Source organism: Cyphomyrmex costatus, unplaced genomic scaffold, assembly GCF_001594065.2.
Source record: "Cyphomyrmex costatus isolate MS0001 unplaced genomic scaffold, Ccosl1.0 scaffold254, whole genome shotgun sequence".
NCBI classification, from domain to species: domain Eukaryota; kingdom Metazoa; phylum Arthropoda; class Insecta; order Hymenoptera; family Formicidae; genus Cyphomyrmex; species Cyphomyrmex costatus.
The window spans coordinates 473,271-489,809 of NW_017276629.1; the positions used below are offsets into that span (position 1 = coordinate 473,271).

Below are 16,539 nucleotides of genomic sequence, written 5' to 3' on the forward strand. Positions count from 1 at the left end.
TTTAGCAACGCAAAAAAAACTCTTTACTCGTTGCATCTTGCAATTTTATTAATATTATTATGAAATATATAATGTATTTAGCTACAGTTGACTGAAAAATTGATAAAATTAAAATATTATTTTAAACTTATCAATTTTTATTATTGTATTATTTTCTTATCCACGCGTTTATAATTATGTAAAACTCGACTAATAGTAAATGATAAATCGCATTTTGCTCCGAAAATATAATTTATCATACAGATACTTTTTTTTAGAAGCATTAAAGCGTACCAGTGATTCTTTATTTAGAATCTCTTTTCGTACTTTTTCCGATTAGTCCACTGTAAATTGCTTGGACAGAGATAAATGCGCGAAATTTATTATTTTCTCACCCAGTAGCTGGATATAAGATAAGATTATTTTTATCGTAAATTGGTAGACTCATCGATGGGACAGAATTATTTAAACAAAAAATTAATCCTCTTAGTTTTTCCTACATAATACATACTTATCAAAAAAAATTAATCAATCTTCAAACTATATATGCAGATTATTAAAAAGAGACAGAAAATTCAAATATAAATTATACGTTGTAACATAAACATTTGTAACATGTATGGCAATGTCTACTCTGTGTGTGTATAAATTATATAATATTAATATACAATAATTATAATAATTATAACAAGCTACTATTTTCATATAAAAAATATTTTTCTATATTCAGCGATTATATATTACGTGGGCAATTTGAAAAGTTTCTTAAATCAGAAAGAAAACATATTTTCTAAAAACGACAAGAGAAATGGTGGCAAATTGACCATTTTTTTTTCAGGATCATTCTGTATAAAATATTGTCTCTAAAATAATTTTTGAAACAATGAAGCGTTTACTTGTGAAGATATTTACAACAACCACTGTTACCCAGAGTGTAATGAAATGTACGGTCAAATGAGTTACACAGCGGTTGTAGATATTCACGAGTTAAATGCTAAACAAGGATGCACAGAGTTTCACCAAACATTCCATTGTTAATTTTCATTGAACGCGGAAAGCCCCGGTTGCCGGAATTTCCGTGAAAGTCGCGGTAGTTCCGAACTTCTAATAAGTGTGGAGATGAGTATCCTAACGGACGCGACCAGGCTAGGCAGTTCAATGAGCTTTTTTACGAAAGCGATAACGTATCTCAAAGTACAAAGAATAAAACTTATTTTCCGATAAAACTTTTTATCGCGTAATTAAAACATTTTAATCTTCTTCAAAATAATTTTCTCCACTCAAATTTAGAGAAATAATCATTTTTATAATGACAAGTAATCAGCTTTTTGTTAGGAATAAACACAAATTTTTACATATTAATGTGATATATGCAATTTTGAAAAAATTTAAAATACCTTAGATATTTTTTATTTCCATAATTTTTAAAGTTTAAATTAATGTGACATAATTGTCTTAAAATCTCTAAACATGTTAAAATATTAATATTTAATACTTTTGTATAATATTAACATTTATATAATTTTAACATTAATTAAACTTCATTACTAGAAATTCGCTAAGTAATTAAATGAATAATATATCGATATAAAGTACAAAGTATCAATTATTTCAATAATTATTCCAATAATCAAACATATCTTATTTTTATTTATTGATGAAAGATCGGTATTATTATGTTTTAATCATCCAACGTTTACTAAATATTCTATTTCGTATTTCATTGCGCATAAATATGTTAATTATAATTACATTATCATAGAATAAAAGGTATTTCAACATATAGATATATCTTTTTCGTATAAGAATAGAGATTTTAAAAAAATAAAAATAATAGGAAACTTAAAATGTATAAAATTTATAATATAATAATACTTTTATAAAGCATAATATATAGGCACCATGTTTTTATCATGATTTTCCACGCTCTGTTAGTATACAAGCACGTTTCCCTATTCACTCGGATTCACACCTAAATATAATGTGATAATTTGCTTCTCAAGCGTGATTCTATCTTTGTGTCCTAATTCTCGGGTTTTATTCCGCAAAATAATTCCAAGTTTCCCTCAAAATATATCCCCAGAAAGTTGAAAATATTATTAGTTCATTTTGCGTCTTTAGAACACCTTTATACTTTTGACAATAATAATTCCTTTTATTTTCTGCCACGATTAACTTTATTGTAAAAAAAAAATGACATATTTTTCTTATGTATAAAGATATAATCGCGCAACAAAATTGTGACTTTCACAATATTATTAATTAAATTTACGGAACCATTTTACGTGTAATTTTATACGTGCTTATAATTATTATTACAAAATATGTTGCAGAATTATTATACATTAATGCAAAATAAATGAATGTTAAAATCCAATGAAGACCATGCTGCCATTTAAATATTAAAGCGCGCTTTCGCTCCACGCATGGAGAATGATCCCGCAATTTCGCAGAAATTTATTATGCAATAGGTTGCGCGTTACAAAGTTTCCATTCGTCTCGTTACTGCCCGCTACACCACCGAGTGGTACAGAAACTTTAATTACTTATTTAAAAATGAGACGCGACAGCTGTATTTAACGAAGCCTCGCTTCTGAGAAAAGCATGGCCGTCGAGTGGAATAGCTGCGCGGTTACATCGACATCCGTTCTCTCACGAAGAGTTCATGAAATATTAGCGCGTCCGTATTCGTTGCACACGCCACTCAATGCGTCGTAAAAAAAAAGAGAAAAAAACAGCACCAAAGTGCACTAGACAGATACGGGAAAACGATGTTGATTTATTACACGCAATCGCATGTTAATTATGTAAATTAGTATTGACTAATATTTCTTATATTCGACAGAATAGAGAATTGTTATTTGTATCTCATTACGCACAATCTTAAATATTTCGCGTTAAAGGAAAAAAATAAGGTTCAATATATATTGATAAAATAATCTCAATTCGTGTTGTGTTTTTACTATATGCATTATTAAGTCTCCCTTAGGCTATATGTTCTAAAATTTACTATCAGTGATGGAAATGTATAGAATACGTAACACAAACGATAGATTTTCAGCGCTGGCAGTGAATTTTGGAACGTAGCCTTAGTCATTACGAGAGAGAAGTGTAATGACGTCACGAGTGCCACGTACAATTAAACGTGAAATTATGAACTTGCGACGCGGAGATGATATAATCATGCATTTTAAAAATATAAATATATTGTGTTGAGTATATCAGAATCTCTTTTCCTCTCTCATTGATTAACTATGCCGATAGTACTGACGTCAAGTGATAAAAAATTCTGTATTCTGTCGGAAGAGTTGCGGTCGAGTGCAACTAAGTGGAGATAAATCGAAGCGCATGCATTTTTCATGAGTTACGGTACCTGGACGATCTTCGTCATTTCCTGCATATCGATAACGCCGTTGCCGTCAACGTCGTACATGCGGAACGCCCATTTCAGTTTTTCTTCCGGCGTGCCGCTGGACGTTACGTCGATCGCCAATAGGAATTCCTACAACAAAAGCCGATGGTATCTCGTATCAGTAAAGTTGTCGCAGCTGTGCGATATCAAAACTTTTATTTCTTCGCTACAAAGGAATCTCTCTTTTGTGTGAAACGAAAATCTATTTTCCAAGGTGTAGCTATGATACGCATTGAAGGGAGAACCGGCTTCGAGATGCCATAATTCAAGCAGCTTTACTGAAGCCCTGGAAAATATTTATCTACTTGAAATACAACGATTCGAGAAGAAATCGGCTAAGAGGGTCTTAACATCAAAGGTAAGTCGGTTGAGCGATTAAAAAATGTTAAAATTCATTGTAAAAAGTCTATTCAAATAATAAAAAGTAATTTCGTAATTCTCCAGATATTTTCAATTTTTTAGAAATTAAAATGAAAAAACATTCTTCTGGATACCTATTTCGTTTTTCCTTAATTTTTTCTTACCGCTAATTTAATTGTAAAAAAATTATAGAAAAGAGCTGCTTAAGAGAATATTAAATTTAAAAAAGTACTAAAATTACATGATCTATTATAAAATACGAATTTTGCATTACATAAAATTTTGATTCTTTCTCGAGAAATCTATTGTTATATTTCCGAGAAACAAAAAAGACATAAAATCTGAAGAAAGTGTTAATATTTTAATATTGAAAAAAATTAAAAAGTTCTTTAAACCGGTCATTTTCTAAGAACTCTCTGAGTTTTCTTAAAAAATGCAACTGATACGTGTTTAATTTGTTAATTAAATTCTTCTTTATTTAATTTTTTATTATGCATCTTTTAAATTATTATGTAATAAAATTCTATATAATATTCTGTATAATATTCTGTATAATATTCTCTAATAATAATAATTCTATATAATATTCTGTAATAATAACACAGCGAGATTTTATGGAAGATTTTTCTGGACATTTTATATAAATAGTGAAAGTGAATTGTCTTGCATATCTTCTCACCAATAATATTCTTGATGTTCCAGTTTGTTATCGATTGTCATTTTGCTTTATCAGCGAATATACCGTCTTGAAATTATGGCTTCCTTTACGAGCGTCATGTCTCCGTTGCGTATTACTGAGCCAAAATCGCGTAAGCGTAAAAGCTCGCGATCGTGATACGGCGTTACAATGGCGGCTGTGATCGTGTCGGACGAATATGTCCGGTCGAATCCACGCGGGTATTCTCGCCCCAGGCCGATACCTTTCGAGTACTACCGAGTTGTTAGAGAGCCAGTACGTTCCAGCAGAACTGGGTCACCTGCCGCCCGAGGTAGACAAACGAGACGAGGGCTTTATAGGAGAGAGGGTGAACGGAGGGCGAGCTGGCTCTTTGCTCTTCCTGACCTCTGAAGTGTCACTTCTCGTATTGACCTCAGAGAAAAAGAGAAAGAGAAAGAAAGTGGAAAAAGGAGCAGACCATTTCCCATCTGAAACCAGCCTTAGGCTCACACTTATTTCAGATGCAGCTTACCCGCGAAGCTCGCGGAAGAACCCATGGAACAGCTCCGACATTACCGAAGAAACGACGACCGATACTGGGAAGAGAAAACATCTTTGCGATGCCATTAACTGGGCTTACAGACACCATGCTCGTGAGAATAAACGCGAGGCGAATATACGAGATTGGAGCGAAGTGATTTCCTTGAGGTAAAGTTTTCTGAACGATACTCGCGATTGGTATTCCTAAAGTAGACATTAAAACCAGTTATACTTAGAACGTAAAGCAATTATGCAATCAACCGTCTTGATAAAATTAATTTGTGTCGGATTTGGTAAGTATATTGAGAAATTACACGTAACGTGTAAAAAAGATTATAGAATTTAAACTTTAAAGTAATTTTCTTTTTAGTAATTCAAAATCTTAAAAAAATCTTATATCAGTATATTCCACATAACATGTGATCTACAAATTAGTCAAGTGATAATATTTGTGGATGTTTTCATTACTGATAATTATAAAATAAGATCATTTTATTACTCAAAAAATGATTTCTCGCTTAAAACAACTTAATAAAATGAAACAAGGATTAGCTTATCCATAATTAATATGTTCCTAAACGTATAGGTTAAGTTTAATAACATTTAAATAACGCATCATCAATATTCTCTTGCTCATAAATTATTTATGATAACTTTATCTCATAAATTACTTCCTGTAAAATATAATAACGTATCTAAACAACTTGATATTTTATTTCAAAATTAATATTACAATAGTTTTCACATTTATTATTCAGAGTCAGTTATATAGCTTCAGGCAGAGCGTGATGTGAATATGGAAAAAGTTACATTACTTTGCTCAGGGATCTCTACAAAAGTTAAGGAAGTCGAAAAAACGTGAGTCGCACAATTTCCGGCAATTATTAATTTGATTTGTTACACGCTACTTTAGTTTATATATTAAATTTATTATGAAACTCATAATAATATATAACTCGTAATAATAAATTCATGCAACCCTTTAATATGGAACTTTTTTTGTATTTATTTCAAAAATGAATAATGAGGATCGAAAACATTTAATTAAAAAGTTTTGGACGTTAAAATAATTGTAGTTTGAATATAGTTTTGAATTAATTACTATATATATAAATAATTTCTTGTAAAATAAAAAACAAAAATATGTACATATATTTAGACATATGTATAACAAAATCTTATATCTCATTCCAATAAAATCTTTTATAAAATTTATAATCTTAAACAGAGTTATACCTAAATGCTTAATAGTGAGACACAGACACTGTTAAAAGATTTTCTTTTATGTTTTTATTTATTTATCAATCCTACGGAATGCAATTTCTTCAAAGTACGGAGAAAATCCAAGATATATATTGTATTTCCTGTTTGTTATTTGAAGCAACCTGAAGCACAAACGCATTCTACGGTCTTTAATTGAGGTAAAACGGTTCTTTGACTGTGAATTCTCCTTTGACTGCATTTTTACTGTCTTGAAAACAAGCATCTAATCTCGAAGATGATATAATTGTCAAAGAATAACTATACAGAATGTGTTTTAAAAAAACATACAGGCTTTCTTTCACAGACTTATTTTAATTTTTATCTATTTAATTATGTTTTTAATCACAAAAATCGTGTAATGTTAAAGTTTTTCCCGACTATCGCGGATCATCCACGTTTTGTGTGCCATTAGAATTATAATACAAAATGCAAGTAATAAATTTAACTGTATATGTATATAATTGTGTGACGTATGTATATACCATATATCTATACATTATATATATTTATATACAATTGAGTTGCATATATACTGAGAGATTCACTGATATGATTTGCCCATTGAATGCGAATAATTTATATCTTTTAATCTACAATTTTCTCACGCGAATTGTAAATATATATGTATTGCAAGTATACACACAAAGAATTCATCACTGTACAAGAATTAAATAAAAACATTTTTTTAAATACGTCGATTAAAAAGCATGAAACCTACTCTTGCTTGTAGAAATAAGAATGCCATTTAATTTTTATATTTACCGTTCTTAAATTATATAAACTACGATCCGTACATATTATTATTTCCGCAGTTATGTTCTGTAAACTTTATGCTTTCAACACTTGGCTGTTAAAAGTTTGAAGCAATGTTTCGTCGTGCAAAGTAAAAACGAGTGAACAAGAATGTAGTACAAAATACGGGAAGGACGTACATTTCAAAACGAACTAAGCAACTTCAAACATTGAGAAATGGATCTTTAAACACGAATGTTCTGAAGTAGATTTTCAAAATGGATCCTGGTAACCAAGGCTAATGGAAATGTAGTCTCAGAAAAATCGCGATCGAACACTTTTTAAGAAAAAGGAAAAGGTCAAGCCTGTTCGTGATTCAAGGACGGATATAAAAGTACAGAAAAGCTTTTTGTAAAACATCTTTTTTGCACACGGGTAACGTGATGTATGGCCTTTTACTTTACTACAACGTAAGTGAACACCCTGAACATTTTATTTTATGTAACCGTATTCGGTATGTAAAACCAAAAGTTCTATGAAGAAATTTTTTTAATGTTTTTAACGATTTTAATTTTACAAATAAAATTATGACAGTATCAAGTTATGGAATAGATAAAAATCGTTTAAAACTACTAGAAATGTGTAACGCAAAACTTAAACTCTCGTAAATATTCGTTCTAAATTTTTTATCGACAATATACTTTGTGTGTATGTTTCTACAAATGTAAAGTAATAATGAAAAAATAAATATGAAGTGTTATCAAATAAGAAAAGGAAGTAAATTTTATATATAGTATATATATATATATAAAATTTACTTCCTTTTCTTATATGTACCAGATAAAATTAGGAATCACGCTCTCAAAATGTCCTTTCAAAATAAGCTTTGGAGAGAAGTCTACCGAGTTAACTTTCAGTCCTAAATGGTGCGTCCGAGTGCAACAATGCAATTACATGGTACGTCGCGCAAAAAGTTTCCGTTAAAGAGAAAGTGTGAATGAAGCGTTTTTCTCAAAATCTTGACAAATTCTAAAATAGTAGAGAAGCTGCATTATTAGTTCGTTTGTAACGAAAGAGCGATATTTGACTAAGTTATTAAAGAATAACTTTTACGTTTTATTATTAAAATACATATTACATATTTGTATACATACATAAAATGTATATTATAGGTTCACTTTATTTACTTATAATCGAAATTTGTCATGTCAAATGTTTCAATAGTTCAAAAGAGACGATAAACCTGTCCAAAATATGTAATACACATTTTTTATAAGTAAGATAACTTGTAAAATAAATTGAAATTTTTTATTTAAATAACATTAACTTATAATATATTAATTTAAATTATTTATAATGATAATAAATAAACAAAATTTTAATCTCGCATATCGAATAATTTTGATATTTCTTTTACCATTTATTATATTCATGAATTAATTTAATCCGTCTTCTTTTGAAAAGATTATACTTTAATGCAAAAAGCCAAGCAATATTTAAAACTGAAAAATATCTTTTTTACATTTACCGTACCATACATTGTGCATACATTTAATATCGTTTGATATCGTTCGAATAGCTTTCGACGGAAATATACAGAAGATACACACCGTATAAAGCCTTATAATAAATCCCCTCACCAAGAAGTAGAGGAATATATCAACGTCTTGACATTGAAGAATATTTGTCGTGTCATTCGTAATATATTAGGATACACTGAGCGAGTGCAAAGTACTGTTTATGCAGAATGAGCTGTTTTCGATTCCCGAGATTTCAGATCTGTCCAAAGGAAAGACGATAAATGTAAACGGAATCTGAGTTCCTCCTAAATAAGAAAAGTTGCAAGAATGCTGAAATAGCTGACCCGTCCGTCATTTATCACCGTTCCGTCGGAATTGTTCGGGAAATAAGTTTAAATTGCCGGAAGTTCTAGCTAAATCTCTAATGGCTTTTCAATGTGCAAACTGCTTGAATTAGTTCATTACTCTCTCTCTCTCCTCCCCCCCCCTCTCTCTCTTTCTCTCTCTCTCTCTCTCTCTGCGAAAGTAGCTAAAGTTTAATTAGAAAAAGTTTGTCATTGAACAATACAAAATATTTTCGATTATTTTAAAAACAAAAAAAATATATGTATGTATTATATTGTATATACATATTTGTGAGGCTTATGCAAGTATTTAAGTTGTATACACTTCTCTAAGAAAATTATAAAGACAATCTTGTAGGCTTACATTATTTAAATAAGATATCGTGTATTTGTTATACCATCATTTAATAAAAATACCTACAATTAATAAATAAGATAATAAGAAACTGATTTTCAGTTTAAATTCATCACAGTCAACTTCATAACATCGAACAACGCTTATAAAGTTTCTCCCTCTGAAAGAGATATACATTCTTTCCATGAATTTCATAGCTTATTATAGCTGCTATTATTATCGACGACATTCTAGGAGACATTATACTATGAAAGGACATTCTTCCCATTTAGGCAATATCGTGAGAGTCAAATCCAGACGACTTGTCGGATTTTCCCCGCAGAAAAGAGGTAACAAGGAATCTGATGTTATTATATCTACAGGGAACATGATGGGAGAAGAAGAAAGTTCACAAAAGAAAAAGCGGATTTTTATATTATTATATATATGTAGATAACTATTCGTCTCGACACGATAACAGGAATTGAATACGAGCTACTAATGTTTAACTCGAGTGTCTCGGCTTATTGATAAAGCTCGCATATTTTCAGCTCACGCTGAGGGTTGCGAATGTTTATACTTTCACCGATATTATTCGAATGTTGCGATATATTTGAAGCTACACAATGCAATTGCGCGAGAAATCACGTTTCATCGCAGGTTTACTCAATATCCGAATAATAATCGTTTAGAGCTTACGAGTATATGCTGCACATAAATAGAACTTCGGCTCGCAATGAAGTTACAATAGAGCTTACATATCGGTGAAACTCCGGCGAAACTTTGCCATCTCAACGTGAAATTTCTTAAGTGTTGCACGATCACGAGATACAGGCGCGAGGCAGATTGCATCTATACAACTCGCCGGGTATTAAACGTTCGCGTCGATGGACTGCTTGGACAAAGTTAGTATATATTTGCGATTTGGAACATAGATTGGTTTGTTTTAGCATGTTCAATATCACTTCTGAGATAATAAACAATGATTTATTGTATACAGCCTGTTGTTACTTTGGCAATGTTTCATATAAAGCAATTCTAATTATATGTTCGTACGTAATAAAATATATGATTTGGAAAATTATAATCGTTCTACGTATTCCCATTTTGAATAATTTATGTCAAATATATAGAGTCTCTCTGTCTCTTCTCTACTATTTGCATTCGAATTTTAATGAGAGAATTGGAAGCAGATGTCTGTTTTTCATTCAAAAAGTTTACAATAGAAGCGAACTATGGTAATTTAATATTTTCATAATTTTCGTAAATTAAGCCTTAGAAATGTAAATAGATAATAAACTTAGTATTTTCATTAGTTTCAAGTAATATCAAATTTTATATTTCAGTTAGTTTTAATAAATCATGGATCTTTAATAACTGATAAGAAATTATTTCTCAGTATTTCATTTACAATTAATAATTTGTGAATAAATAACTTCATACTTCGATTAATTACAAAAAGATTTTATATATTTCTGCAGAACTTTAAATTAAAAACTAATTCTCATAATATTCAATATTGAAATGTGAAATAATAATTTTTCATAAAATTTTTATTATTGAAATACTATCAAGCGGTGTATAATTACACTATATCGTTAAATGTTACACAGAATATTATGTTATGATAGAACTTTTCGATAAAATAAGACGTAAATAATTTATGTAAGCTTAACAGAATATTTATAGACAAAGTCTTGATTTAGATGAATGAGTAATTTACACGTTAATATGAAAGCTCGCATAAAAGACATTTTGAAGTTAGCTTGCCCCACAATTATTTTGTTAGAAGAAACGCATGATAAGTCGCAATAATAAAGAAAATGGAATTTTATACAATATATTGACTTGAAATTTATAAAACACTTCGGTGTCTTCATTTAATATCTCTGATTAAATTTTTATCAAAATCTAGTGTAATATAACTCTTAACGTTTTTTCGTTAATACGATCCATAAAATAAAATAAACAATATTACGTATCATCATATTACTTTTTGATATTACAATAATATTAATGCAATGTGAATGAAACTAATCGCAGTATGTGCAATTATTACACAGAATATTATATTAAGATTTTTAATTTATTCGTTATATCAATCCAAATACATAATGTAGAATTTCCAACACCATTTCATTATGAGAATAATTTTCTCTCTCGTTTATTTCTTCTTTTATTTATTTTATTTCTTCTCATATTAGGAAAGAAAATGACTATAATGTGTAATATCGCGATATTTTCTTTCAATGTAATTGTTACGATAATATATAAGAATAAATATAATTGTTATTTTTTTTAAATCCTTTTATATATAACTACATAGATATCAATTCAATAAAGTTTGTAATGTTACACTTTTCTCTGCTTTTCATCGGAGCGGATCCGTGAGCTTAATGCTATTGGTGTATTCTTTTAGATCATTCAATAGCAACGAGTGCTCACAGATCCGCTGCGCAACAGTTGAGCGCAACAGTGACACTTTTTTGAAGATTGGAAACACGGTACAGCGAGGAGATAGATAAGAACGAGACAAGATGATTCTTGACATGGTAAGGTGGTTGAAAAAAATAGTGCGTCGTTTACATCCGAAGAATGCCTTTCTACGGTGAATTATGTAGCTGCTCTAGAATGACTTTGATCAGCGACGCGATGCGAGATCACCTTACAAAGCACGACCGTTCGACAAAGCTTGGGGTTTTATCTGGCGTATTCGGGTCAGATGTCAAATAGCTACATATTCGCCGACAGGCAAACGTGACTCGTCGCACCTTTGGCGAACTATATTATATTACCGATCTGCACACCGAGATGGTGGTCTCGAGGATATTCGCTCGCTTTGCTTACAAACGGAAACCATGTGTGACGTGAGACACTTCTCTCGAAGGATTTCGAGTTAAGTCAAGGCAGTTACGAAGCTACAGAGCGAGAAGGGATCACGAAAAGTGACGGAGAGCTTGGCTGTAATACTTACATCGCGTCGTATGAATAATACATTACGACTTACGTGGATTATAAAGAACATAAATTCGCAATCATGAATAACACCGGGAAAGAATACGCGATCTGAAGTCTCAGAAAAGATTTATGTCGCCGCATTTGTCGAGCGTATAATCGGATGTAACACTCACGTTCCTTTGCGCGCTTCTGTGCCAAGATAAAAATCTTTTCTGTCTTAGCACATCATTTTACCGTCTTTACACGTTGTTGACCAATCGTTTTCTTCTCAATGTATATAGATCGCAGTTCCCGATAAATTTCCGATATTCAAACTCCCTGTCTCGCCAGTCGACCTAAATTCACGCGAACGATATTTCCACGTCATAAAAGTGCAATCTTCTCTTCGCGATGGAAGCATTGCGGCGACTATAATGCGTTTCTTTGAGTCAATCAGGCGAGCAGATTTTGTCGCGATTATGTTTAATCACGTGGAATGATCGTTGTACGACAAGTATACGTGGAGTGACACGTACCTTTTTTTGGAGGATTCGTCGAGAGCACGGTAGTTATTACATGCCTCATTACAGCAATCCGTATCAATTCGCGTCTCGTAAAAAGCTTACGGGACTCACCTTAAAGTCGATGTAGCCGTTCTTGTCCATGTCGAATGTGCGGAACACGTGATCGCAGAATTCCTCCGCGTTACCGGACGGGAAGAACATTTTGTACATGTCGACAAACTTCGCCGGCGTTAACCTGCCATTAGGACAGTCTTGCTGTAACATTCGAAAGAACAGAAGACCGTGAATTCTCGAGTTACAATTTTCTATGTTATATATATGTGTGTTCCTATTCTAATCAAAATTTTGAACTACTTCACTTTGTTCCTATTTATTGAACTATATTTCTCTCTCTTTGATTATTGTTAGTATATCTATAAATATGCAATACTTTTTGTTTCATGTGTGCGTGTGTGTGTATATTTTCTCTCCACTTTTTTTATTTCTAAAGTATATAATTATATCTAACAAAATAGTATAATTATATTAGCTGTAATAATATAATTATGACAATTACAGTTGTGTAACATTTGGTACGCAAGTTAAATTTCGATTGCACTTCGTTAATTATCTTCTGCATGATATTTTCGCAATTCTTTACTGCACTTTTTATATAATTAAATTTTTTTATTATTTAACTATCAAAATGTGCTTTTATAAAAATACATTAAATTATAAAAATACATTAAAACTTGTTCTTAAAAATATATTAAAAAAATTAAACATGTCATAATAACGTAGAAACTAAATTGCTCGAAATGCTATTATATCTTGAGTAATAATCAAATTTACTTCAGCGAAAATAGCACTTATATGTACCAAGTAAGAAGAGTATTTGCGTCAGTACGTTCTTCATACATTTAAGCGTAAGATATATTAAATATAGATCAATATTAAATCGGTCTGAATAAAAATACTTTGCTAAAATTATGTCGTGTCTAAATTAATCTAAATTTAACTAAAGACTTTTATCGGCATAGTGAATTCTATTGATTGCAAAATATCTGTCTTGTTGCTTGAGCGCAAGATATGGGAAGAAAATTACGTCGTTTAAGTGTCATCGCTCTCTTCGTATCAGATTGGCCTTAATCTAGTACCGTTCGTCTCATTTTTAAAAAGAAGTGAACGACGCCGCTTCCGCGCGATATATTTTTCAATCTCCTTCGATGGCGCTTCTTCGCCAAGGTCGAAGTCGCGGCGATCAGTTTTCATTTATTTCAATCCACAGACTCAACGAAGTCGCATGCGAGATTCATTGCAAATCGTACGAGATCGCGGAACGTCTGCTATAACGATTTTGCTCAGTTTAATTAGTCCAGTCACCACGAGCTCCTCTGGATTCGCGCCCGTTTAAACTGTTCGAGAAAGTAACTTTTCTGCGGCGCTAGCTTCCGCGAAGACGTCACATCCTGTTCTTGATGAATTTTGCGTCGTAGCTCGAGCGAGTTCTCATAATATAGATTGATTTAAGTATTTTACGAGAATGTTTGAAATGTTGTTGATGATACCGCTATACTTCCTAACGTATTTATAAACTTGGCATTATGTGTTAGTACTTGAAAATTAATTAGCTCTTAAATTTCAGACTCGACAGACTTTTGTAATTTGTGCAACAGTTTATATATTCGTTATTTTACATAATATACATTAGCATCAAATTGCGACAATTGCTCATAGCGACAAAACAACAAATGTTGATATGATAGCGTTGTAATTGTATAGAATTATAAACATAATGAATAAATATTTATATTATATGCTGTATTATAAATTATACACAGACATGTTATTTGCGTTTCGCGAATAAGATAATGTGCGATAAGATAATAACGTTCTAATTAAATCTAATAATAATCCATATGCCAATAAACTAAATATGAAGTTTGTATCACACGTACATCATGTCTCAATATATTGAATATTTAAAGCACAAATTATGAAACTCATCGCGTTAATATGAATTATTTATACGCGTCGAATATGTGAGAAATAAATTAATATTTGCTATAGAGTAGATATGAATATATCATACATCGATAATTAGCTTCTCAAGTGACTATTTATCAATAGGTAAATAACATGTTGGATGATAAAATATCACAGTGATATAACGTTAATTATGCCACATTAATCATACATTTTAATTATTAACAAAATCTGACAAAGCATTTTACAATATAATAGGGCAAATAGTATTAACAATAACATTATCGAGTATTTTGTATTTATATGTATAAAACTTAAATTCATATTTAAATTTATATTAATATTTATAAATATAAATATTTATAAATATTCGTGTCTTTGTAAATTTATATTTATAAAACGCATTAAATTAAAAATTAAAAATGTTTGTAAAATGTTGTTACACTTCAATTAAGTTTTATATTTTCGAGATAGAATAAGTTATAGTTGAACAAATTTTTTACTAATATATGTTTTAATTTAACTGCAAATTATTACTTACAAAATTTCATAACCATAAATCTTTATATAATCATTCTTCTTACTTCTTTACGAGGAAAAGAGAAACACAATTTCGTATTTGCCTGCATATTTGCGAAATATTGCAGCGTATTTTACATGGCAAATAATTGCGACTACGACTGGCTGCATATTGATTCTAACTGACACTGTTACAAATGTATATGTGACATGGCAACATTTATTAACGAATTTGCATCAATTTTATTCATATATTTATACAGATTTTCATAAATTAATGATTTATAAATTTTTGTGTACTGTGACTCTGAACTAACATTATTCATGATAGTTATCGCTCTTTTTCATCATTGGAAAATTACGAGATATTCTCATTCAATTTTTTTCAGAATATTTAGAAGGTGGATTGATTTGTTTATATGCTTTTTTGTATCTCCTTCTTTATGTGTATGCATTTATTTTTAATGAAACTTTATGGCTTTAGAAGCGCATTTATACATAATATTTTGTTGCAAAATTTTTATAATGAATCAATTAAAAAATTTCTTTCATCAATATTTTATTTTATCATGACATATGCACGTTTAAATAAAAATATCTATAATAACGAAAAATTAAATATTAAGACGTGATTAAAAATTATTTAAAAATAAATTGGTAAATTAACAATAAAGAATAATCGATAATTACGCAGAATTATTAATAATGAAATTGTCACATAATTCATTCATCATGTGAGAACTATTTTAAAATTCAACATTAAAAAAATTTGTAGACAAAAATTATATTTGCAGTATAAACGTCAAATTGTTTATTTTCTGCAGCAAACTTGTCTAGACCTTTTCATCGTGCTCGTATTCGCATGAATCTCGTGCTCGTTATTACGCAGAAAAATAACGAAAATATTAAATGATCAAAGAATTCAAACTATAGGTCATACAAATAAATATATTATAAAGCTCTCAGCAAGAAATAGAAATGAAAACTGTTCTTTCAACGCTGGAGATACAGTTTGTGCGAAATTTTTCATTTCTCAACAAAGCATTTGTTTAAACGTCTTTTATTGTCACAGTCGTAATATATCACAAGAAAAGTATGCGATTACAGTGAGAATATACGGAACGAAACTGAGGTCGCTATGAAATGTATGAAATCAGAAGGATTGCACATTTATAGTAATTTCGATATAAATCTTGATCTATAATGTAATATCCAATAACCTCTTCGATACTTACTTTAAAACCTTTGTACCATTCCTTTATAGTCGCTTCATCATATCGCGTATGCGATTTGAGGAAGTCCATATCTTCTTTGCTCAACTTGTCTTTGCTCCCGAAACAACCCATTTTGATATCTGCAACAATCAATAGAACATTTCGTAAGAACAAACGTAATTTTTGATAGCAGTTTTTAGAAACACTTTTCATCGCACTGAATAGAACAATCACAATT

The 16,539-nt window shown here is 30.3% G+C and overlaps 2 protein-coding genes across 2 annotated transcripts in view; both read right to left on the reverse strand.

Moving 5' to 3' along the window:
* Positions 1-16,433, reverse strand: part of LOC108774482 (neuronal calcium sensor 2) — an 18,784-nt gene extending 2,351 nt beyond the window's left edge. Inside the window, exons 1-3 of the mRNA XM_018540607.1 lie at positions 16,323-16,433; positions 12,715-12,858; positions 3,353-3,481 (exon numbers count right to left, since the gene is read on the reverse strand). Coding sequence (XP_018396109.1) covers positions 3,353-3,481; positions 12,715-12,858; positions 16,323-16,433 — 384 coding nt within the window. The remainder of the gene's footprint in view (positions 1-3,352; positions 3,482-12,714; positions 12,859-16,322) is intronic.
* Nca (neurocalcin homolog) overlaps positions 1-16,539 on the reverse strand; it is a 154,335-nt gene that overhangs the window by 23,332 nt on the left and 114,464 nt on the right. The gene's annotated exons all lie outside the window — the stretch shown is intronic.